The 26,175-nt window shown below is 49.8% G+C and overlaps 1 protein-coding gene across 13 annotated transcripts in view; it reads left to right on the plus strand.

The window, feature by feature from the left end:
* The window catches only part of SH3YL1 (SH3 and SYLF domain containing 1), a 38,415-nt gene extending 13,907 nt beyond the window's left edge, over positions 1-24,508 (plus strand). For 4 of the 13 annotated variants that reach the window (XM_072771312.1, XM_072771311.1, XM_072771314.1 and 1 more), the window contains 7 exons: positions 1,026-1,136; positions 10,778-10,890; positions 11,539-11,667; positions 13,369-13,537; positions 14,037-14,115; positions 18,027-18,083; positions 23,671-24,508. In XM_072771312.1, the coding sequence (XP_072627413.1) occupies positions 1,113-1,136; positions 10,778-10,890; positions 11,539-11,667; positions 13,369-13,537; positions 14,037-14,115; positions 18,027-18,083; positions 23,671-23,861 (762 nt within the window). In that variant the 5' untranslated portion in view covers positions 1,026-1,112 and the 3' untranslated portion in view covers positions 23,862-24,508. Of the gene's footprint in view, positions 1-1,025; positions 1,137-4,605; positions 4,720-6,454; positions 6,568-7,611; positions 7,677-10,777; positions 10,891-11,538; positions 11,668-13,368; positions 13,538-14,036; positions 14,116-18,026; positions 18,088-22,876; positions 22,948-23,670 lie in introns of those variants that run through there. The other 9 variants (XM_072771302.1, XM_072771303.1, XM_072771301.1 and 6 more) reach the window with 6 other exon arrangements.
* Positions 24,509-26,175: the final 1,667 nt, after the last annotated feature.

Consider the following 26,175-nt stretch of genomic DNA (forward strand, 5'->3'; position numbering starts at 1 on the left):
GGGGGGCGACCCCCGGGACCGCCCGGGCTCCAACCTGGAGGCACCTGCAAGCCCCAGGGCGGGGGGTCACCCGTGCCTGTCTCTGGCTGCAGGAGAGACCTGGGCCTGGGGAGCCCAGGACCCCGGATCTGCAAGGCAGGGTCTGCAGGGGGCGGCGAGGCACCGGGGACCAGCCCACCCCGCCAGGCGCCGGCTTCCACTGGAGAGGCCCGTGGGGAGCCCCTGGATGGGGCACCGGGGCGGAGCCTGAGCGGCCCCACTGCTCGGGCGGGTCAGGACCCCGTGAGGCGCCCCGCCCGGGCTGCTGCGGGCATCAGGGACCACCCGGGGTGGGGGGCATACCTGCCAGCCACCCCTCAACCTCAGAAACGGGTGGCCCACATCCCAAGAGGCCAAAGAGAACGCCATTGTCCGACGAGGACAAAGAAGTATCTTTTACAATATGCCCAAGTATTGAAAGAACAACATACTGAGGACAGAAATGGAAAAACCAGAACAAATGGAACTTTCAGAGCTGAAAGTGTCAGGTGGAAGTGAAAAATGCATTCGATGGCCTGAACGGCTCCCCTGGCCCTGAAGCCTCTTGTTCTGTGGCCCTTGCGCTTCCTCCTCCTGTGACAAAGGGCCGGCCCTTCAGGGCCCGAGGGTGCTGCGCCCGGTGGTGGCCCGACTCCCCCAGGACGTGCAGGGGGGACTCATCCGCAGCTCCGGAGTCCCTCCCACCGTCACTGACGAGGATAATCCATAGGATAGCTCCACATTTTGACGTGGATTTTATCCAGGATTTTATAATTTCTGGGATTTTGAGGGTTTAGGGTTTCCCAACCTCAGAGTGAATTCATCAGGAGAATAGAGATGAGACAATAATTTGAGCATTTCCAGTTCATTTCTTTTGCTAGAAGGATGCTATTTGTTAATGCTCAATTGTGCATGAGAAGAAATGAAATTATAATAGATTCCTAACTCCTACTTACTGGATTTTTTCATTAAAATCTCTCTCTCTCTTTTTTTTTTTAATCTTTCAGTGAACAATCCTATACCTTCCAATTTGAAATCAGAAGCAAAAAAGGCTGCTAAAATCCTGAGAGAATTCACGGAAATAACTTCCAGAAATGGACCTGATAAGATCATTCCTGGTAAGTAAACCATGTACCTCTCATTTCTCATTTTGTTGCCTGAGCTGCTTGGTGTGGTCTTTGGCCTCAGGCCGGGGACCCCTAAGAGCACCTTATCCTCCTGGCTGGTCTGCCAGAGGGTCTCCCGGGCCCCCACACCCCCGCCCCCTCGCCCTTCCCTGCCTCCTCTTCCTGGCGCACCTGGGCTCTCCCTAAATTCACCTGTCCTCACCCTCAGTTTCTCAGGCCTTCACAACCTTATCTTGCAGAATCACTGGCTAATCTCATACATACATTTTGATTTGGGGGTTTCTCTCTTGAGATAAGATATTTGCCTTTTATCCTGCTTGAAGAAGACGCGGCTCAGTAACTCCTTGGGCCTTGAGAATGCAGAGCCTGACCTCCCGCCAGGGCTGCTGAGTCAGACGCAGACGCAGGGCCGCCCCAACCACTCTCGTTGATCTAATGGAGGCGGAGCACAGAAGACCTAGGCCGGGGTGGGAGGGGGGTTGGGAACCACTGTCTGTCCTTGGCCACGACCAGTGGCTCCTACTGGTGGTTAAGGTGAACTCATCTTGGCCAAGAGGCCAAGAAGACTCGTGTGCAAACTGGCTTGGGCACTGCACAGACTGCCTCTGCCTTCCCTTTTGACCAGTTGCCACGCAGGACGCCGATCCTGCAGGGACGAAAACTAATTTAACTTAAAAAAAAAAAAAAAACTAGATTAATTTCTTAAGCTAGATTTTTAAGTTATTTAGCAGAACGTTAAATGTTTAAAAAGATTAATGTAGGGACGCCTCAGTGGCTCAGTGGTTGGGCGTCTGCCTTCCGCCCAGGGCGTGACCCCAGGGTCCTGGGATCGAGTCCTGTGTCGGGCTCCCCGCAGGGAGCCTGCTTCTCCCTCTGCCCGTGTCTCTGTGTCTTTCTCTGTGTCTCTCATGAATACATAAAATCTTTAAAAAAAAGATTAATTTATTGTTGTTATAATAATAACAATATTCGGGATCCCTGGATGGCGCAGCGGTTTGGCGCCTGCCTTTGGCCCAGGGCGCGATCCTGGAGACCCGGGATCGAATCCCACGTCGGGCTCCCGGTGCATGGAGCCTGCTTCTCCCTCTGCCTGTGTCTCTGCCTCTCTCTCTCTCTGTGACTATCACAAATAAATAAATAAATACCTTAAAAAAAAATTAATAATAACAATATTAACGATTGTTATTTTGGCGCAGTCACTGCTCCCATGGAGGACACAGTGCTTCCTGGAGCCTCGCTCCTCAAGGTGTGGACTCGACCAACTAGGGGCTTGTTAGAAATGCAGGATCTCAAGGCTCTTCTGAAGCGTAAGGAGTCAGAATCTGCATTTTTCACGAGATCTCAGTGATCTGTATGCACATACCAGTTCGATAAAATGCTGCTTTACGACTTGAAGAAAATTTAGCCAGGAAAAACGAATTTTCAGTAACAGTATTCTGAAGCAGGAGATAGAAGACACGTCTTGATATATGTGAGCATCTGCATACGCAGCCTCCTAGCCCAATTCATGAATAAATTGTATTTCCTGACACAGAAACATCTGGGTTTGGATTATCCCTCCTGGATTCTGTGCAGTGGAATTCCATCAGTGATCTGTAACCAGCGCATCAATACTGTAAATAAAAAGCCAATTGGCAAATTATTCAGGCATTAGTGGTATTTTAGTGTCTTCCAAATCTGGGTGGAAAATCCATAAATACAAACATGACATTTAAAATACGTTCATCAAAAAAATAAATAAAATAAATAAATAAAATAAATAAATTAAATAAATAAAATAAAATAAATAAAACAAAATAAAATAATAAAAATAATAAAATAAAGTAAAATAAAATAAAAAATAAATACAATAAAATAAAAAAATAAAAAATAAATAAATAAATAAAAATACATTCCTCTGCTTTTGTTCCTCGTAAACGGAGGCAGTCCTGACCGTACACACACTGAGAGCGGAGGAAGATGCTCTGCCAAAATGTGGTTGTAAAAACACACCCATGTGATACACAGCATAGCCTCAACCTCATCACAACATTCATACGACCTTCCACGCAGAGCAAAGGCACGCTCAGCAGGCTGCAGTCGGAGCCCAGCCCTGTCCTCCCCACGTGCCTTTGCGCCTTCACGCCCTTGATGCGTTCTCTCTCAGAGTCTCCTGCTAAAGTTTTGAAGCGGTTTGAAACTAAATTTACAAATTTAGTGTTTTTCTAGGGACTCGTACAAAACCATTTCTGCGTATTTGAGTAGAGGGTTTGGTTTGACTTTCTTGATGGAATATTTGACTAAAGATGAGAAATCGAAACACCTGGAAAGTGATGTCAGAGGCAAGAGTAACTTCTGATGCTTAGGCTTCCTCTGTTATTATTTTTTTTTAAGATTTTATTTATTTACTCATGAGAGACAAGGAGAGAGAGGCAGAGACACAGGCAGAGGGAGAAGCAGGCTCCATGCAGGGAGCCCGACGCGGGACTCGATCCCGGGACCCCGGGGTCACCACCTGGGCCAAAGGCAGACACTCAGCCCCTGGGCCACCCAGGCGACCCTTCCCTTGTTGCTTGAAGATGCCCTGTTGTGTAAATAAATCCACAGCAAAGGGAGGTGCCCTGTTTGAGGGGCACATATATTAATCCATCTTACGTAATGGACTTCCCTGAAATGTGAATATGGTATAAATTAAATGGTATTCTTAGCCCGCTTAGTAGTTATGTGTCACTTGAATACTTGATCAGATCATTTTATAAAGTTAAACGTCTTTTAAAGTGGCAAAATCACTTGGGTTTTCTGTGTTTACGTCTAATTTTCGTATTCATGAAACGTGAACTAAGTATATGGCTTTAAGATCCAAGTTCTGCTGCTGGCAGCACACCCGTCTTGTGAGGTTTCTCCTTAGTACTCAGTTCCTTGTGGATCTTAATTCCTTTAAAAACACTAACTTGGGCTTTTTTTTCTTTTTGTATTTGTTAAGACTTTATTTAAATTCAATTAATTGACATATAATGTATTATTGGTTTCAGGGGTAGAGTCTTATATGACACCCAGTGCTCGTCACATCACGTGCCCTCCTTGGTGCCCGTCGCCCAGGGACCCCGTCCCCCACCCCACCTCCTCCAGCCGCCCTGTGTGTTCCCTGTAATCAAGTAGCTTGTTTTTTTATGCGTTGTATTCTCAATTATTTGAAGTTTCCAAATTACTTGTCCTGCTAGCAGATGCCCGTAGGGAAAGGTCACCCTCATGCCTCCTTCAGACATCAGGTGCAGGACCTGGGAGCAGCACTGCGCTGGGTGCCCCGGTGGAGGCAGCACCCCGACGGGAGGTGGTGGCCAAGGCCTGGGTGCCCTGAGCTGCGCCCGTCCCCCGCCATGGGCGCCCCCCGCCCCGTGGGCCCGGCCGCGCAGCGCTGTGTCCTGAGTCCTCCACGCCGCCCTCTGTCCCACCTGCTCACCTGCCGCTTCCTACCTTGCAGCCCACGTGATCGCTAGAGCCAAAGGTCTTGCGCTTCTGTCCGTGGTCCGGGCCGGCTTCCTTGTGACGGCCAGAGGGGGCAGCGGCGTGGTGCTGGCGCGCAGGCCCCACGGAGGTGAGTCCCCGGTCCGGCCCCGGCCTGGGCACCCGCGCCCCTGAACCCCCGACCCAGCCTCCACTCGCCCGGCTGCTCTGGGCCACCCTCGGCACAGATACCTGGTGGGCCGGCGAGCACCTCGTGGCGGGAAGGAATCCCCTCAACCCCGAGGGGTAACTTGCCCTGTGGGAGGTGATCTGGCCATCTCAGCCATCTCTGATCACTCTACTGTTCCCGGGGGAAACCACAAAAACCAGAATTTTTCTTTAAAGCCTGTACCCAGGGTGAGGGTGACAGCCCATCGGGATCAGACACGTTGGTGTTACTTTCTGGGGTGAAGTCTAATCCTTGATTTTCAGAGATGAAATCAAAATGTACTTCCCCCGATTCCAGGTTTAGCCGACATTTAGCATAATAATTTAAAACCATGCAGGTGTGTCAAAGCCAACTAAAGAGCTGTTTATGCCGATTTAACATTCTCTGTACGCTCACATAATTGAACGTATTTCTCTCTTAATACATATTTTTTAGTGTAGATCATTTCATGTTGGTCTGGAAGAGAGCACAAGACAATGACAGTAGATCCCCTGGGGGTCAGTGGGCATGGGCCCTGGTCCCCGGGGTTAGGCTCCCTTTGTCACCTGATGTGACCCCACAGTACAGTAGATCCCCTGGGGGTCTGTGGGGCATGGGCCCTGGTCCCCAAGGTCAGGCTCTGTCCCCTGATGTGACCCTAAAGTGCAGTAGATACCCCTGGGTGTCTGTGGGGCGTGGGCCCTGGTCCCCGGAGTCAGGCTCCCTGTGTCCCCTGATGTGACCCCACAGACCTAGGCCTCTGCAGAGCCGCTGCACTGCCCGTGGGCCCAGGGCCATGAGAAGGTCACCGTGCGGGTTGACCAGGCGGCTCTCTGCTCAGGTGGGGCCTGACCGCCCTGGGTCTCAGAGCCTCAGGTGGACCTGCTCCGGGGCCCAGTAGCCTCATTTCTCTCCCCCTCCCGAGCGCCAGCTGCTCCGTCTGCACAGGATAAGATAAAAGCCGCCCAAAGGAAGCAGCAAATTCCCCAGATCCCGGCCAGATGGGCTGTCCTCAGACAGGTCGGTTCCTAACATAGGAAATGAGAAGAACTTTGGGATTATATGACACTCATTTCTGTAATCGAAACCCCACTAAGCCGGGATAGATTAGTTCTGAATATATTCAAGCCATATCCTGTTACCTAGAACACAAAATTAGGTTTAGGAAGGTAATAAGCATTTTCAGAAAAGTACTTTATTTATACTGTCCCACCCTCCGCCCATCAAATTAATTTATTTCCTAATTCAAATGGAATTATTGTACTTAGTTTTCAAATGTAAGGAAATTTATCATCTTAAAATCTTAATAATCTTGAATTTATAACCCAGTTCTTGTGCTTCTACAAGGCACAAAAAGGCCAGTTTTTGCCCCCAGAGTTTTACAATAGAAACAGTTTATTATTGTGTTGCCCTTAGAAGTGATAATATTAAAATTTTTTAAAGTCATTTGCTCTCTTATATCTCCTAAAAAATTCTAACCAAAAACTAGAATTGCAGCTCAATTATTTTGTGAAACATCCAAGCATCGATAGTTGTGATTATCAAGTGCCATGTGTGTTAACAGGTACAGGCTGGCTAGTTTGGTCGTGTGCACGTTTATAGAGAAAGATGAGGGGGCATGGATTTGTGAGTCCATGAGACTCAATATCTAATATCTTTCAAATATTTTTCTTTTAGATTTTTTTTAAATTTATTTATTCATGAGAGACACACACACACAGAGAGGCAGAGACCAAGGCAGAGGGAGAAGTAGGCTCCATGCAGGGAGCCCGACGTGGGACTCGATCCCAGGTCTCCAGGATCACGCCCTGGGCTGAAGGCGACGCTAAACCACTGGGCCACCGGGGCTGCTCCCTTTCAAATATTTTTAACTTAAACATTATATATGCTCATTAAAGAATATTTAAAAACAGAGGGGGAAATACAAAAGTCTTAGTATTTCTAAAAGAACACTATTCTTTCACATTGTAGCATTTTTCCTTCCCATATTTGGGTACCAAAGGGGTTTTAATGTTTTTTTTTTTTTTCATTTAAATTCAATGAACCTACATATAGTACATCCTTAGTTTCAGATGTAGGGTTCAATAAGTCATCAGTTGTGTATCACACCCAGTGCTCACCCACCACACGCCCATCACCCAGTGCCCCCAGTCCCACCCACCCCCGGCGCCCCCAGGGTGTTTCCCAGAGCTAAGAGTCTCTTGGGTTCGCCTTCCCCTCTGATGACTTCCAATCAGTTTTCCCTCCCTTCCCCTTATAATCCCTTTGACCATGTCTTATATTCCATGTATGAGTGAAACCATATGATTGTCCTTCTCCAACTGACTTCCCTCAGCATCATAGCCTCCAGGTCCCTCCATGTCGAAGCACATGGTGGGTATTTGTCGTTTCTAATGGTTGAGGAATATCCCACTGTGTCCATAGACCAGAGCTTCTCTATCCATCATCTATCGATGGACACCGAGGCTCCTTCCACAGTTGGGCTATTGTGGACATTGCTGCTGTGAACATCAGGGTGCAGGTGTCCCGGCGTTTCCCTGCATCTGTATCTTTGGGGTAAATCCCCAGCAGTGCAATTGCTGGGTCGTAGGGCAGGTCTATTTTTAACTCTTTGAGGAACCTCCATGCAGTTTTCCAGAGTGGCTGCACCTGTTCACATTCCCACCAACAGTGCAAGAGGGTTCCCTTTTGTCCGCATCCTCTCCAGCATTTGTGGTTTCCTGCCTTGTAATTGTCCCCATTCTCACTGGGGTGAGGTGGGATCTCATGGTGGTTTTGGTGTGTATTTAAGGGGTTTTAATATTAGAGTGACGCTTGTTTCTTTGTTTTTATTAGAATGGTCTGCGCCCTCCGCCATTGGGATAGCTGGGTTTGGTGGAGGATTTGAGATAGGAATTGAGGTAAGTGTGTAAACATACAATTGCCATTTTCTCCAAAAGCAGCTGAAACTTACTGCAGAGAACCTGAGAGACTACTTGCTGTTCTTATTTCACCACCAACAAAATATCGTTTTTGCATGTATTTCGTTTTCTAGATGGATCCCCACCTACAATTTTCATTTTTTTTTTTAAGATTTTACTTATTTATTCATGAGAGACACAGAGAGAGAGGCAGAGACCCAGGCAGAGGGAGAAGCAGGCTCCCTGCGGGGACCCCGAAGCAGGACTTGATCCCAGGACCCTGGGGTCACAATCTGAGCCAAAGGCAGACGTTCAACCGCTGACCCCCTGGGCGGCCCTCCGCCTAAAACTGTCTAAGTTTGCCAGTGTCCTCTCCTTGACGGTGGACGTTGCTCATCCCCCTTTGCTCCGTCTCCACCTCTAGCACGTCTGAGGAGCAGGCGTCTCAACAGATGGACCCTGCGGCCCCGCAGCTCCGGATTGCCAGCCGCTCCCCAGCTGGAGCTCAGAGCCAGGCCTACCTGACTAGCCCAGCGTGTCCTCGGGTGGCAACACCTAGTCATGTTACAGCCCAGAGAATTATTGAATTCGTTATCTTTGAACTCTTATCTTCAAATAATTCAAATTCTTTAAGCAAAGACTGACTTTGCATTGTTTGGTTTTGTAACTTTGCTCCTAACGACCTTGGCCCCTCTGCTCCGGGGTCAACGTTACTCCCCCAGCTTTTCCCACAGGCTAGTTGGGTTTCCCTCATTCCTTCGTGTAACATTGAAGTTTAAATGCACAACCGGCATCTTATTTGTAGTTACATCTTATTGCAAACTTTTTTTTTTTTTAAGATGTTATTTATTTATTTGACACAGAGATAGAGAGACCCAGAGAGAAGAGGCAGGCGGAGCAGAGGCAGGAGCAGGGAGAAGTGGGGAGCCCGACATGAGGACGGGACGGGGGCAGGGGTCCACCCCAGGACCCCGGGGTCAGGGCCCGAGCCAAAGGCAGGCGCTCCACCGACAGAGCCGCCCAGGCGCCCCTTATTGCAAACATCTTAAGAAGCCGCATCGAATTTTGAGATGTCTTCTACCGTTTATTTACTCTATTGCTCCAGTTTTCTTTCAGAGAATCTGTTTTGCTTTTCCCCTAAGCTGTGGGAGCAAATGTAGAGCCACTGGCCTGTCCTGCTCCTCAGATTCTCTGTGGGCTTTGACCTGGTTCTCTGTAGTGATATCACCAAAGAACAGGATTATCTTACTCTTATTTCAGAGAGAATTGAATTGAGAGGAGACAGAAAATTAAAGCATTACTTTTTTCTTTAATTGACTCTTACTTAACATTTTGTCTTCCTTAACTGTCCTAAGATGTACCAAGGAGAAGGGGACACTCGGCGAGGCATCCCCACGGTCATGGCTGGAGATCTGCACCTTCTGCCTATGTCTCTACCAAGCATTATGCAGAGCGATCTTATACACATTACCTAAAACTGTATATAAAGCCAGCTCACACAATCATTGGCAAAATTACTTGTCATAAAATGCTAAGTAATTCTGTATCATTTGACACCACAGAAATTGTCCATATATAAAATGGAGGGATGCCCGGGGGGCTCAGCAGTTGAGCGTCTGCCTTCGGCCCAGGCTGTGACCCCGGGGTCCCGGGATCGAGTCCTATGTCGGGCTCCCTGCAGGGAGCCTGCTTCTCCCTCTGCCTGTGTCTCTGCCTCTCTCTCTGCATCTCTCATGAATAAATAAATAAAATCTTTAAAAAAATGCCAAAATAAAATCATTTACGAATGATTTCTATTAATGTCTTAAACCAGCTTACGTGAAGGTCTGTGCCCGTGTCCACACGCATGCAGAGTACACGACTTGCGAGCGGGGTCCCCTCCCGCCCCCCGCGAGGCACAGAAGCAAGCTGCAATTGCAAGCTGCTTGGCTGTGTGTCCAAGCTCACAGAACCTGCAGGAGGCAGACGTGGGATTCACACCCAGAGAGTTCGATTTTTAGCCCAGATTCTTAGCATCGATCTGCACACCTTTCCTCTTCTGGGTCTGCGGGTCTCCATCCTCAACAGGGCCGAAAGGGGCCGGGCCTGCAGCTGTCGCGTGGGGAAGGGCGGCAGGTGGGGAAGCCGGCAGAGGAACCCGGGTCACCAGCTCTCAGTCGCAGCTGCCCCAAAACTTGGGCCCGTCCCTCCGTTCCCGAGGGCCGTCCGTGCTTCTGGGCTCTTGAACACACCCGTCCATGCGGGTGCGTCTTGAGCATCCTCACCGCGTCCCCACTTTGCTTTCACGTAGAGAATTAACTCAGTAGAAGGCATTAACTGATGGTTAGCTAGCTTCCTTCCAATATTTTGCACTTCAGCCCGAAAGAAAAAGGACAGCATGCACTTTAGTCATGGTAGGAGCTCGGCCCTACCGGGGATCACTGTGGAGATGCCACTGAAGACCCCGGGTCCTGCGCCCTGGCTCGCGGCAGGCAGGTCTCAGGCTGGGCTCTCTCTCTCACCGAGTGTGGATGAAGGGAGTACTTTTACTCTTTCTGACCTACGTACACTGGACCTGCTCTAGCTGTCCCTGGGACGGTCCCCCAAAGCTTGCCAGGCCCCCGTCACTACCATGTCAAGAAGACTGGGGGTTTGCACGGAGCCCCACAGGGTTTGCACGGGGCCCCACAGGGTTTGGGGTATGCATGGAGCCCCACAGGGTATGCACAGAGCCCCACGGGGTTTACACGGACCCCCACGGGGTATGCATGGAGCCCCACGGGGTATGCACGGAGCCCCACAGGGTATGCAGGGGGCCCCACAGGGTATTCACGGGGCCCCACGGGGTATGCACAGGGCCCCACGGGGTTTGCACGGAGCCCCACGGGGTATGCATGGTCCTTGGTGAGTGCTCGGCCGGGTCTGCTGTGCTGCCCTGTGGAAATCACCGTTACTTGCATCCTCAGCTCAAAATACAAATGATTCTTCCTTCATCTTCTCTCACTGTCTACACTGAAACTCTTGCTACGTCGTATCGTATATATTTGAGTTTTAATCAGCATGTACTTTAAAGGATATTTACATGTAATTAATTGTAAATAAATGGTTCTCTTCATTTTCAGGTATCAGATTTGGTAATAATTCTGAATTACGACAGAGCAGTTGAAGCTTTCGCAAAAGGCGGTAACCTGACGCTTGGAGGGAACTTTACTGTGGCAGTTGGGCCCCTGGGAAGGTGAGCACCGTGCAGTACTTTCCGAACAGCTGTTGGATAGTAATGGTTTAAAAAGTGTACACAGCTTTGCATGGGGAGGAAGCTTGAGTTGCAATGAAACCGATTAAGGATTTATATAAGCTGAGGGCCTGAGGTTGTTTAGAAATCAGAAAGCCGGTGTGATAAAGTGAGAAAATCTGAAACTAGAACACACAAAAAGAAACTAAACATTTCAGAAATGCAGGTCATCGTATCTACTGGAATCGAACATAAAATTGACCTTTACGCTCTGAAGGAGCCAAGTCAAATTTAATTAACTGATAAAGAAAGGGCAGCATTGACTGAGAAAGAAAAAAGATCTTCTTCAAACTAAATTGTGAAAAACCGAAATAGAATAGAAGGGTTTCACTGGAGCGATGGTTGCCGTACGTAGCGTGCCTTTTACCTCTCTGTTAAGGAACGACTATTTTCGGGTCGTTTGAGCCACGTAGACGTGCGGAAAACCCAGAGCATATAGTCATATAAAAAGGTTTCTAAATTCCATGACAATACTCAGTGTGTAGTACAGAGCAAGCCCCCTCTTCGAATGAGAAGCTTGGGGCTGCGCAGATACCGCCTTTGGTGTCCATCCCCTGGTGGTCCTGTGATGCAAGACCGTGTGTTTTGCAGGAATTTAGAAGGAAATGTGGCCCTAAGGAGTCCTGCTGCCGTCTTCACATACTGCAAGTCCAGGGGACTGTTTGCTGGCATATCTTTAGAAGGCAGCTGCTTGATTGAAAGGAAAGAAACTAATCGAAAGTAAGTGCAAGCCAAATAGTATTAATTGATTTCAGGAACGTATGATGAGGAAAATAATACTTCATAGACCCATATAGTTGTTCCCAGTTTGCAGAGTAAACTTATATATTCTTTTTATTTATTTTTTGGAAGATTTTATTTATTTATTCATAGAGAGAGAGAGAGAGGCAGAGACACAGGCAGAGGGAGAAGCAGGCTCCCTGCGGGGAGCGCGAAGCAGGACTCAATCCCGGGACCTCAGGGTCATGCCCTGGGCTGAAGGTGGCGCTAAACCACTGAGCCACCCAGGCTGCCCCTATATTCTTTTTAAACACAGCATTTGACTCTAACTATATATTTCTTAAAGATTCAATTAAAGTAATATGTACTTAGAGAAAATCCAGAAAACACAAAAAATTACAAGAAAAAAACCGTTCATTTAAGATGAACACGATTCACATTTTGCTTTATTGCCTTATGGTGTTTTCCTAAACGTAATTCCCCTTGTTTTGCCACGTGTGATTGTAATTGTACTGGATCCCATTGTAAACCCTTTTTTTCCACTTGGCATTATAGGAATCTTCAGTGTAGGGGCCTCTGGGGGGCTCAGGGGTTGAGCGTCTGCCTCTGGCTCGGGGCGTGACCCCGGGGTCCCGGGATCGAACCTGCATCGGGCTGGAGCCTGCTTCTCCCTCGGCCCGTGTCTCTGCCTCTTTCTGTGTGTCTCTCGTGAATAAATAAAATATTTAGAAAAAAAATAGTAAAAAAATAAAAAGAAAAAGAATCTTCAGTGTAAGTTAATGGCTATAATATTCCATTAGTTGGCCGTGTCATGTGAAGTGTACTTTTCAAACATCTGTAAAACCCTTGCAGATCAGACTGTTCCTATTGTGAGAGGCGGCCTGTCACTGCACTCAGCCTTTGTCTTTCGTCCCTAAAACAAAACGGAGGCAGATCTCCATTCTCCCTCAGGCATGCTGTGATGGGGAAGGGGGAGGAGAACTTCTAGGTCAGCCACAGAAGGAGAGCGCGGGAGGCCTGGGCGGGGTGCCAGCAGGTTTGCGGCTCTGGGCTCCTAAAGCCAGGAGAGAGGCTTTTACTTCTGCTTTTATTAGTATGAGAAACTTAAATGAAGAATTCTTTTAAAAACTTCTGATTCTGGGCCTTTGGGAGACTTTCTCACGGCCGTTCCCCTGAATCCTGGATAAACTGAAACAAATATACTTCCTAACGCACTGCAGGGCTTCGAGGTATGTAAGGCCAATCTTTATATGTAATTCAGTATTACGGTAATTCAGTAATACATATAATATGTAATTATATGTATTTGTAAAATAAACATTTCAAAGAAACTACAAAGCCATATTTGTTATTAGATATTACAAAGCACCATTTTTAAAAAATAAAAACCTGTACAAATATATGTACTTTTCGGTATATTTGCATATATGTGCTTATGTATGTGTGTGTGTGCGTTTGCTTTTTATATTATCGGAGGAAGGATCTGCATATCAAACTATTTTTTGGTGATTGACTCTAGAGATGTGCCCGGGAGTGAATTTAGGGTTTAACCCAGGTTAGGGCTTGTAGTTAATGTTTGAAAAAATAGTAAATATGAGGTACCAGATGCGTGTAAATGCCTACATACAGGTGTGTGTCCTACTTTTAACTCTAGAAAAGATTCATGTCTATGAATGCTCCGAATCTGATATTTCTTACTAGATTTTATTGTCAAGATATCCGGGCTTACGACATTTTATTCGGAGAAGTACCGCGGCCCGCTCAAGCCGAAGATCTTTATGAAATTCTCGATTCCTTTACCGAGAAGTATGAAAACGAGGGACAACGAATCAACGCAAGGAGAGCGGCCAGGGAGCAGAGGAAGGCGGCTGTAAGTACGGCTCTCCACGTTCCCTCGGGCACAGGCCGCTGCTTTCTGTGCCATATCCTGCCTCGGAATCGGGCTCCTGACAACCGGCCAGGGCCCCTCACGGTTCCATTTACCTGCAGGTCTTGTGAACGCGTCCTGTAACCGGGACGCGTCATGTGTACCGACCTCGGGGAGGAACACGGCCTGTTGCCCACGGCTCAGGTCCCTAAGGGGCCTGGGAGCACCGGGCGCCGTGCGCCGGGCCCGTGACCACCTTCGGAGTTGGGGGACCCCTGGTACAACACGGAACCCTGCACACTGAGCTGGGCGGTGGCCGCCCCTGCAGGTGCCTCGGTTCGCACCCAGTGCAGCGCGCGCAGGGCAGGTGCTTGTCGGGGTGTTTTGTTAGCAGGTGCATAGGACCAAATGCTTCAGGTACGCCCGTCGGAAGAACAAAGCCTTATGTGCTCCGCGGCAAAGAAGTATGTTAAAATTATGTGCATTTTTGTGTCCCTTTCAGGCTAAAGAGTTACCCCCGAAACCACTGTCGAGACCACAGCCGTCACCTGCGCAAGTCCCGCCGAACCCTGGCTCCCAAGGTAAATGCTTTTGTTGCAATTCAAATACAATTATAATTAAGCAATTATTAAATATTGCTATTAAGAAATCAAGCTACGTTGTTAAGCTTTAGTGTCAAATAGAAGCACTGACGGGTGTGGGAGAGAAAAATAAACGCTCAGCCCCTTCCAAATCCTCACTGCTGTATTTTGGAAAAGCTTCTGTTCTCATTCAGGAGACGCTTTCTCCAATTAGAGATATTTTATCTTTAAAGTCTTTTGGTTTCTTCTATTTGTCATTTCTCCCAAAGGCTGTTATCCTGTGGATTTGAAACGGGGAACAAAATAAGCCTCTCTCTTGTGTACCACAGACTTATATTCTGGATGTTACTATTTACTATATATTCTTGGGCGCTCAGGATTTCATAAGGTGGTTTTATTTATTTTTTAAAAGATTGTATTTATTCATGAGAGACAGAGAGACGCAGAGACACAGGCCAAGGGAGACGCGGGCTCCCTCCCTGGGGGACTCGATCCTGAGACCCCGGGGTCACGCCAAACGCAGGGAGGGAGAGAGAGCACGAGCAGGTGGGGAGGGACTGACCTCTGCCCTGCACGTGTCACATGCCCGTGGGCCGTGGCTGCCACGCACGGGTCCTCCCTCGTCCCACTGGGTGGACTGAGCCGCGTTACTCGTGCTCCCCGATACCCACTTACCTGTGACAAGGTCTCACCTACAAGCGGGCCTCACACACGGACGACAGCACGTCATAGAGTGAACGGCCCCGACGGCCCCGCAGCACATGCAGAGTGAACCTGGTCACTCTGTCTCCTGAGATCTCTTCCTGTGCTTCCTCACCTTCTTGTCATGATGTGACAGGAGACACCTGCTTGGGGAGCTGGAGGGAGGTGAGGGCCGCGGCGGGCGCGCGGGGCATCAGGCTGACAGGGGTGACAGGACCGGCAGCTTGGGCCACGGTGGCCACAGGAATGGGCCGAGAGCGAGCTGCGGGGAGTGGCTGTGGCCTGTGCCCCGCCACCTGCTGTCTGCTGCCACCTGCTCTCACCTGCCACCTGCTGTCACCCACCACCTGCTGCCACCCACCACCTGCTGTCTGCTGCCACCTGCTCTTACCTGCCACCTGCTCTCACCCGCCACCTGCTGCCACCCACCACCTGCTGTCACCTACCACCTGCTGCCACCCGCCACCTGCTGTCTGCTGCCACCTGCTCTCACCCGCCACCTATTGTCACCCGCAACCAGCTCTTACCTGCCACCTGCCATCTGCTGCCACCTGCCACCCACCACCTGCTGTCACCCACCACCTGCTGCCACCCGCCACCTGCTGTCACCCACCACCTGCTGCCACCCGCCACCTGCTGTCTGCTGCCACCTGCTCTCACCTGCCACCTGCTCTCACCCGCCACCTGTTGTCACTCACCACCTGCTGTCATCCACCACCTGCTGCCACCTGCCACCTGCTGCCACCTGCCACCTGCTGCCACTCGCCACCTGCTGTCACCCTGACACCTGCTGCCACCTGCCACCTGCTATCACCCTGCCACCTGCTATGACCCTGCCACCCACCACGTGCTATCACCCGCCACCTGCTGCCACCGCCACCTGCTGCCACCTGCCACCTGCTGCCACCAGCCACCTGCTGTCACGCGCTTACCTGCCTCTGATTTGGGATATTTCTTACAACAACGTTGCACGCATACATCTGCTAATTCGGCATTTCTGTGGTGATCTGTCCATTTTCTGTTTTCCACTTGCGGGGGCTCAGAGTGTCTGTGCCTTTTTTGTTGCGTGTATTCCCACGTACCTTATAATTTCGGTCTGTGCAGGTGAACGGAAGGTTCCTCCCATCTCTATCGCAGACTGCTTATCTTTACATTGCGAAAGTCCTGCTCGGCATTTCTTTTGTCCTAGATCTGACCACGACCCCAAATCTCTTATTTCTAGTCAGTTTTTTTTTAAAAAGCATTCTTTCAGCATAGTGATACCGTCCTCCCCATCCTGCCACGTTGCTCTCTCCGTCCCCGCCCCCTCAGCTTCTGGCAGCAGCCGTCTGGCGGGTGGGCCTCTGTCCTGGGGCCCTGCCGAGCTCCTGCTCCGCCGCCCCGTGGGCCCCCGGCCCCCCCGCCTTCCCTCACGTCTAGGCAGGAGACCCCGATGGTCCCGAGTCCGGCCGTGAACGTGAGAACAGGCCCAGCCTGATCCAGACGGCAGCTGCTAGTGAGCCCCCCGGGCCCCCAGCAGAGGCCGCCGGCTTCAGAGTTCCCGGATTTCGGTTTCTTTGCCCAACAGAACTGAAGGGGGACAACGGAACTGTCACGTCCTAACAGTCGTCGTTAATATTGTCATTGTATATGGCTTACTTTAAAAATCACGCAGCTAGGGGATCCCTGGGTGGCTCAGTGGTTTGGCGCCTGCCTTTGGCCCAGGGCGTGATCCTGGAGTCCCGGGATCGAGTCCCGTGTCGGGCTCCCTGCATGGAGCCTGCTTCTGCCTGTGTCTCTGCCTCTCTCTCTCTCTCTCTCTCTCATGAATAAATAAATAAAATCTTAAAAAAAAATCACACAGCTAACTATCACCAAAACAAAAAGTTATAAAAGTAATATTTTATTATTTTTGTTTTAATTATAGTTAAGTCGTTTTTTTGACCTTCATCTTGGAAGGAATATAAAATAATCCTGTTCCGTTGCTGTGAAACATATCCATTTAACCCTCTCTAGCTTTTATAAGAACCAGCTTTTCTACCACCTATATCTTTAAAAAAGAATACTAAAAAAAAATAAAAATAAAAATAAAAAAATAAAAAATAATACTAAGATACAATTGGGTATCGAAACTTTGTCATTCTAGAAATAAGAAATAGTCATCTTGTGTATATGAACTGAAAGACTTACCCGTCTATGAAGATGCCTTTCAAATAAAAATTTACTTTCATGTTTAGTAAATAAAAAAAATTCATAGTATATTTAAGATTTTGGTGAGCTGTGTACCAATAATGATTACTATAATCAATCTATAAGAAATTATTTAATAGAGCCTTGTGCTTACTTCAAATAACATAAAAATAAATTCATGTACAAATTTTTGTTGTAGAAACTGTTACATAAAAATATATTTATACCTTAGTATAAAATCTTTGGGACAAATGGAATGGAAATATGACTTGAAGATTAAAATGAACACTACAGAGGCTCCTGGGTGGCTCCGTGGTTGAGCATCTGCCTTCACCCCAGGGCGTGACCCCAGAGTCCTGGGATCGAGTCCCACATCGGGCTCCCTGCATGGAGCCTGCTTCTCCCTCTGCCTGTGTCTCTGCCTCTCTCTGTGTGTCTCTCATGAATAAATAAATAAAATTTCCTAAAAAAAAATAATGATTCATTTTTATACTATGACATTTAGATTCCGTTACCCCAAAGAGAGAGATAATTATTTAAATAATTGAAATTGAAATATGCTGCAAAGTAGGCCCTTTACAACTTTTAGCATTATATTGAACAATTTGAGGTGTTAAATCGAAAATATACAAGTGAATACATGCTGTTTAAAAATTATTATAGGGGTTAAGCAAAGATGTTTGAAAATCACTGTCTTGGGGGCTACAAATTTTGTAAAAATTCAAGCATTTTATGATCACTTCCAGAAAAATATGTATGTGTGTTATCCGAGAACGTATAATTCCAAGGCTGCGACTTGTGGTTTCTGATCCATCAATATCAGATATTTGCCCGCTGCTTTGTGCTCGGTGTTCTCTCTGGGTTTATTCAGGCATTCCTCTTGATTTGAAGTGTGATAAAATACTGATATTTCTGTCAATCTTAGGGATTCAAAAAAATCTTCACAAAGGCAAGATTCGGCATTCTTGGCTATTTTATATACTATATACGCTAATAAGTCTTCTAAATGCCCCCCTTCATTTTTTTTTTCTATTTTGCAGGTGACAGAAACAAATACAAGCTCTACCCTGAACTTTCCAGCTATCAGGAGAGAGTTGGTAGGTAAAACGTCTATATGTTAAAAATGATTCACATCTATCTTACAGTCACGAACTTTCTGATTAGAATGGCAGGTTGTCAAACCCTCTGGGAAGGTGTCCAGACCCGCTTTGATTTGTAGGAGATGCACATTGTTTTGAGAAGTAGCTTCATTTAAAAAAAATGCTATGCTTTGCTCTCTTACTTGCTTTTAATCTGAGATAAGGAGAGTGATGGGGAGCTCAAGAGGCACAGCTCCTGCTGAGGAGCCCCCAGCCTGGGACAGGGAGCCGCTGACCCCCGGGGCCTCGTCTGAGGACCCAACCATGCGATCTTTTAAGATCTTGTCACAATAGAATGACTTGTTCTGCTCGTTGTGGATTACAACGTCGTCATCATCATTTTTTTTCTGGATTTTAGTCCCATGAATATTTTTTTAAGGAATCTTTTATTTTTCATGTTCAGATATTTTGCCATTAATTGGGAACTGCTTCATATTCACATATTAGAGTTTGTTGTGATGAAAATAGTCCCCCGACCTATCTTACTTCAATATTCCTTAGAAAATGTTCCTTGGAAGAATTAAGCAATTATTGAGAAATGTAAACAGGACACAAAATGAGGGCGAAGGTTAACCCGCTGTAAATAGCCCATTTATGTTTTCACATCATCTTTTGTCGCCGGGGTCACAGAACCTGCAGCGGAATTACCCGTTTCACGGAAACACAATGTCAAGGTTTAACAAAGTATCTGCTTCTTCTTAAAACTTATAAAGTGCTTCAAAAATGTCTCTCAAGCCGAGGTCCTTAAGCAGAAGTCAACGTTTCCTGGTTGCCGAGGGTGCTGGCTTCCTCCGCTCGCAGCGGGGCTTCCCCGTTGGGCCCCTCTCCTGGCCGTGCTCCCCGGCAGGTGCACGGGATCTGTGCCCGCCCGGGTGCGGCCTGCGGGGCGGGGGGCCCTGTGGCCCCTGGGGCAGTGAGAAGACTCGGGTGTCTGGGGACGAACCTGCCCCTATAGACGTGATTTACAGCCAGAATCGGACGCTGTCAAAATTTGACCCTTAGATGCACGTCCCACAGAGGCAGGGCAGGTGAAGGCGTGTGTGCGGCCCGTGATGTCACGCGGCGGGCTTCTAAGGACTCGGCTGGAATGAGGCAATGGCTCCGGCAGCCTGCCGTTAATGGGGACTTTAAATTTCAGGGGAACGGAGCAGAGTCCCGTGGGGGGACCCTGGGGGCCGGGACACTGGGGCTGTGGTGAGGCGGCCGCAGGGACTGTGACCGTGTCCCTCGGGTCCTCCGCAGCGCGCCTGTGGCCTGCAGCCCCGTGAGCATGACGACACCCCCGAGAGGCATGGGGACAGTGCGAAGCCACGGGAAGCCACCCCCGGGTGGGCTTGGGAATGGGCTGGGACCTGCACTCAGTACTGCGGCCACCAGCCTGCAACCCGCGATGGCGTTACCTGCCCGCGGCCGGCCCGTCAGTTTTGTTTTAACGTTTGAGGGTAGGATGAGCTAAGTAGCACAAAGTGTGGGTACTACGATACTTATTTATTTTAGTCCTTTCTCCAAATATAAGGCATTCGGAAGAAAAAACTGAAAAGGAAAATTTAAAGCCTATTTTTAAAATAAAACTGACTTTGCGCTATCAGACTTTTAAAAAGCAGCTGTGAAACGGGGTGAGGTCTCCCCAGGGCCTCTCTGTCGCCCCGGCTGCGACAGGCCTGAGCCCCAGCTCACACGCACCTCGCGGGGACGGCTGGGCCCCGTGGGCTTGCTCTCGGCTTGTCCCACACCCGTGACTGGCTGCACTTCTGCACGGGCTACTGGCAAAGCAGCGTTTCCCCAGACTGTGTGTGCTTTGGTTCGGCCACCTTTGGAAGCTCCAGCTCCGTGGAACTTGGGCCTCTCAGCAAGACAGCCTTGCAAGTGCACAGCCTGGTTAACTGGACGTTTCTGTAACAGCCTGTGCCCTCCTATGTCCGTCCCCACCACCGCCTCCTATCCACCCTGTAGTTCTCAGCGGCAGCCTGGGCACATCCACTGCAGGGGCCAGCCTGTGCTGCGTGGACGCTCGGACTCCGTGCCCCGGTGTCGGGGGGCACCCGCCCCAGCTGCCAGACATCACCTCTCAGGGCCGCTTGTCTGCTGGCCTCACCTAGAGGCCTCGTGTGCCTCCCTCAACAGCGGCCCCCACCCTCCTGCAGGGCCCCTGGTGGTGACAGGCCACCCTGGCCCGGGGGGGCGGGGGTCAGAGTTAAGTCAGCCGTGCAGCTCACGCCTGCATTAAACGTGTAAGGAAACCGAAGGCGTGGTCTCGTGCTTCCGTTTGCCTTGAACCCGACCTGGCGAAGGCAGAGACCCTTCCCTGAACCGCGTCTGCCGCACGGGGCGCGGGGCGGTGACATCCTGGGGACCCCTCCTCGCCGACAGGAGCCCCCGGGCGGCCGCCAGTCGCTGTAGCTCCTTCTCATCGGGGTCCTGATCTGGGGGAGACCGAGCACGTGCATTTAAATTCCGGGACCGTGACGAGGAGGACGGCTATTGGCTTCAAAGAGCCTCGTGGGTTTAAACCCAAGAACTCGCGGGCATACCCGGCCAAGGAAGGAGGCGTCTTGATGGCAGGCATTGGAGTCCCGGCAGCAATCTCTGCGCCCCAGGGTGCCCCCTTTCTGGAAGGACAGACTGCCTTCCCGGGGAGAAAAAGGGCTCACTTTGTCTTTTCTAATAAGTTATTTTGTGGGCATTAAACTTTTCCTTATGGGAACCATCCCTAATACTCATAGTGAAGAAGAACCTCAAGCCATCTTGATGGAAGCAAACACTGACCGTAGGCAGCATAGAGCGGCTGTGCCCCAAGCACCTCCTGGCCCCGGCCTCTTGTTCTCCCGACCCGGCGCCCGCGTGGCCCTCTCCCCACCGTCTCCCCTCCTGCGAGGACCCCCGCCCCGCCCCGCCTCTGCTCGGTTGGAACACCGAATGCCAGCCTCCTCCCCGGCAGCACCCCGATGGCCCCGCTGCTCCGCACCCCTGATGCCTGGAACTGCGACTCCTGGGGTGCCGGGCAGCCCCCAGCGGGGAGCACTGGGCCTGCCTGGGAGCCCCTCCGTCTCTCATTCAGTTCGTGGTATCCTGCCTCTAGCTGTTCATCGCCGGCTGTATCCCCGACGGCAAGAACCGGCTCCGCCGGCAGTGATGGCCCAGGCCCCCAGCTCTCGCTGCCTGCGGAGTCTGGGGACCCCGGCAACGCAGGGACCCAGCTGCTTCTCCCGAAACGCTGCCTGACACGCAAAGTGTCCAGGCCTCCCGTGCAGCCGGTGGCAGCAACGTGGGGCTCATGTGTTCGCTGCAGGCCGTGGGCCCGGGTCAGGCAGGCCTCTGCCGTTCAGACCTCTGCTCCCCACGCGCGCCCCAGCCGCGGGAGGACAGGCGAGTGCATGCCTGACCCAGTGGCCACGGCTGCTGTTGCTGCGCTGAGCGCCGCCACCTGTCACCACTGTCGCCATCCTCTGTGCAGCCAAGGCACACAGATGCCATGCAGAGACGGCCGTGACTCCAGGCCATCCCCGTGTTCACCTTCTTTGTTTGCTTCTTCTTATTTTCCGGTGCGTCCAGGGCCGAGGTGAGAGGAGCAGCCACTCGAGGGCTCTCGTGAATTAAGTCTGGTTCATGGAGGTTGAGCTTCGTAAGTGGAGGTGATCAATGCAATTATTGATGTGAAAATGACGTTCAGGATGACTTCTTCTGTGACATCACCTTACATTCCTCTGAGCTGATGACACGGAGGCCTGAGGACTTGCTCTGCGTCCCCCCCACGCCGCGACCTCACAGCCACTCCCCATCCACGGTGACGACCACCCGAGTGCTCATGTGTGTCGGCGGTCGCCCCCCGGCTCGAGGGGCTCCTCCACTCGATACCCAACTGTGCTCTTCTGCAATATACGTTTAACCTTCTTTCTTACAATCAATAGACTGAAAGTAAATAGAGCATAAAATATATAAAAATATGCAGAACATGTCTGCATGATAGAAAAAAAAATAGCTGTGCCGGTAATACCTGTGGTGCAATTGCATCAGCTGTTTTGGGGGCTGTTGCTGTAGATTCAAAGAGCCAAAAAAAAAAAAAAAAAAAAAAGCCACACGGCACCTGAAGCGCCGCGGCAGCATCTTGTGTGAGCTGCAATCAGCGTCGCGGTCCCACGTGTAGACTCCTGACTTTTTATGTCTTACTGACAGGCCAGGTTTCAGATAAGTAACTGTTTTTTGTTTTGTTTTGTTTTGTTTTTAGAATCAGGTTATTTATATTTTCAGTGTATCCGCAGTAAGATGCGCTTAAAAAGCATCTCGCTGCCTGATACATGCACAAAATATGTGGAACAGAAACACAGAACTCCACGTGGCTGAGAACACGGGAGTGCGTGTCCTTATATTTCTTATATTACACAGTTTATAATACTGTGCTTTACTCATAGTAACTCCTGAATTCTCAAGGGATTTTTTTTCCCAGTACAACACAGAACATTCTATGCATCGTGTTGAAGCACTTGTTACGCAGACGCAGATGTGGTGCTTGTGCTGACTTGAGTTTGATCTCTATTTTGAAAGAAAATCTAAAGCAAGTGCAGAAATGAAAACAGCCACGACGCCCGTGGGAAACCTGTCTGCTGATGAGCCAGCAAAGTGCATCTGAGCTGGACCCTCAAAGCTACAGAGCATAGCTTCTGGGGGGGTTTTGTGTGTGTGTGTGTGTGTGTGTGTGTGTGTGTGTGTGTGTGTGTTTACATTTTATGTCATTTTATTTTCCGTCGTGACAGGTGCACTAATTCCCGTCCCGCCGCCCGCCCCCCAGTGACTGTCAGTGGGCTCTCTGGAGTTCGGAGTCTCGGTCTGTTTCTTGGTTTGTCTCTCTCCCTCCCTCTCTCTCTTTTTTTTTTCTTTTTTCTTCCTTTGGACATTCATTTTGTTTCTTAAATTCCACATATGAGTGAGATCATACGGTATTTGTTTTCTTCTGACCGACTGATTTTACCGAGCATGGCACTCTAGCCCTATCCTGGAGCGTGGTTTTTCAATTAAGTCTTTTATGATATCATCATGAATATAAATGCGTGTTTCTCTAACAGCTACTATTTGTGGAGCCATAATGACCCTTCTATTAAGTGAGGGAAGATGTGAATACGGCTGACCTCCGAATGGCGTGGGGCGGGGGGCGTAGGGCCACCAAACCCCGTGCAGCTGAAAATCCACATATGACTTTTGACTCCCCCAAAACTTAAGTGCCAATGGCCTGCCATAGACCAGAAGCCTTAGCAAAACCATAAACAGTAAATTAACACCTATTTTATGTTACATGTACTATGTGCTGTATTCTTACAATACACTATGCCAGATAAAAGCAAGGGTTATTAAGAAAATAAAGAGAAGATACATTTACAGTATCATAGTGTTCATAAAAAAAATCCATATATAAGTGCACCTCACACTTGTGTTGTCAAGGGTTTACTTGTAGTGTTATCGTCTGGATTATTCCATTTTTTTCTTACCTACACACCTTTCCCAGGTTTTCCCATTAAAAATGCAAATAATTTAATTTTTTTTTTGTTTATAGGCAATTTGAGTCAGCCCATAGAAGTGACGGCACTATATTCTTTTGAAGGACAACAGCCGGGGGATTTGAATTTTCAAGCTGGAGACAGAATCATAGTCCTATCAAAAACGGATTCACACTTTGATTGGTGGGAAGGGAAGCTGCGAGGTCAAACTGGCATTTTTCCAGCCAACTACGTTACCATGGATTAAAGTTCCTATTATTTTCTTCTTTGAGAATCATAAAACACTAATTTCACCACTGACGGGGTTTACTATCCAGTTAAGCAATGTTTAACAGGTTTTAAAATGCTGCTCTTTGCCCTATAAACTTTTATCCAATCTGTAAAAGATTTTTTTCCTCTCTGTGGATGGTTACTTTACACGTCTTTAAATGCTCTGTACTAATTTTATCACATGTGCCATGTAATAGTCAACATTCTCCAATTCCTATGGTCACAGTCCTTTCGGCTCATTTTCGGGCATCGCTAAACGGGTGACTGGCTGTGGATGCGGTAACCGCGTGTTTTACTTTGAGAGCCTGAGGGCGGGGGCGTGGGTACGTGGATTCGTGCATCTCTTACTAGAGGAGAAGAAATCAGCTTAACGAAGGTATTAAGTAATCCCTCTAGTTGTAGGTAAACCGGAGCAGGGATCCTTAAAAATGATCTTTATTTCTGCAAACGTCAACGTGCACGTAGAGCAATAGCAGAGACTCGGTGAGGAACTCGGCCCCTCGGCGTTAAACAAGACCCCGCGAACTTTTCTTCTGCGTGAGGTTGTGTGCTCATTTCTAGTAAGAGAGTCAGCTTACGGCGGCCTGGCCTCCTGTCCCTAAATAAATGCTTTTTAAATGGTGAGCTATAGTCTTGATTTTCCCCCGAGTTTCTAGCGTCTGGAGGCCCCCTGGTCGGCCTGAAGCTAAGACCTCCCCTGCGACTGGCTGTCTAACTCGGTTTCTTTGTGGCTGTGGTCATGCACACTTGACAGATGCAACTAAGATCTTTGGGCCACGACGTGATGGTTTAATATCCACACGCACCGCGAAGCGGCTCCCACCAGCTTGGGTCTCGCATCCTGAGGACACAGAGCACTTAGCGGATCTCAGGCACACGGTGCACCAGTTGGGGCCGTCCCCGTGCCGCGCCCGGAATCCCTGCACCTTGTCCCTCGCACGCCTGGCGGGCTGCGGTCTTGGACCCCGACTCCGCCCCCCCGGTAACCACGCTAGTCTGGCGGAGTCTGGCTGGTTCGCATCCCCACAGACGTGAGAGCCGACAGTATTTGTCTTTTACTGACGTATGTCACTCGGATCGTGCCCTCCGGATCTGTTCCGCGACTTCGCACTCCCCGGACGTCCTCGTCTCAGCAGGTGCCTTCTGGCCTCGGGCTGTGTTTCGCTTCTCCCGTGGGCACCCCGGCCAGAGCGCGGACAATGCCCGTCTGCTGGAACATCGCTGATCATCCTGCAGGGTTTCCCTTCCACACAACAAGTTGCTTTTCTCCTGCTAGTTTTAAGGTTCTGTCCTTGTCTTTCATTCCCGGCAATTTGATCGTAAAGTCTTGAGGAGGGACAGGCAGGGGCTGGTAGGCGAGGTAGGTGGGGGCCACGAATCCCCCAATGCTGAGATGTCAGCGTGACTCCCGCGGACACCCGATGGCCAGCGGGGTACCCACAGCCCTCAGGAGTCACGGGGTCCCGCTGGCTGCCCCTCAGGGCCTTTCGGGGGCTTCCGTCGAGAACCGACTGGGAAACTTGCGACCTTGAGATTCTGGCTCTGTCTCAGTTTGAGCGAGTGAGGACTGGTGACAATGTCTTGAGTGGCTTCCTTCTTTCTGGGGTCTGGTTATCCTTTGTCACGAAAGGACACCTCCCCGCCCGCACCCACAGCCAGGGCAGGGTGGTCCGGTTTGCTCCCCCAGCTCTGGTTTACTTACACCGGGCATCTTCGGGATGTTTGGAAGCCCGACCACGTGGCCCCCATCTTCTCTCCTTACCCAGCCCCGCCCGTCCCTCACCCATCTGCAGGTCTGTGTCCCCCGGGAGAGGGGCATTTGCATCCCACGCTTCCCTCTCTCTCCTGGGATCCACTGGGATCCATCCACTGACCCCTGGGTGGGGCCCGTCACTCCCCACCTGTCTCCTCCTGGACTGGGAGGGACCCCACTGCCCCCCGCCCCCGACGTGCTGACTCTTCCTCCCGCGTCTGTGCTCTCTACTGAACCGGTCACGGAGCTCCTCAGTTCCGCGAGCGCATTCTTGGATGAGGAGAGCAAAGGCAAAAGAGACGTGGATAAAATTAAATTTCCTTACAGCTTGCAGCCCATTGACGTGCAGGGGGTGGTGGTCCTCAAAGAACCCCCAAGGGCCTTCCTGCTAATGCTTCGCTGGAGGCAGAAAGCACCCTAACCTTGACAAGAGCCCCAACTCCAGCATCTCCGAGTCCTCTTCAACATATGAAAATCCTTTTAGAAACTTCCTTTGTCTCTAGCCACCAACTTAAAAATGTGTAATCAGGGGCCCTGG

Source organism: Canis lupus, chromosome 12 (genome assembly GCF_048164855.1).
Source record: "Canis lupus baileyi chromosome 12, mCanLup2.hap1, whole genome shotgun sequence".
NCBI lineage: Eukaryota > Metazoa > Chordata > Mammalia > Carnivora > Canidae > Canis > Canis lupus.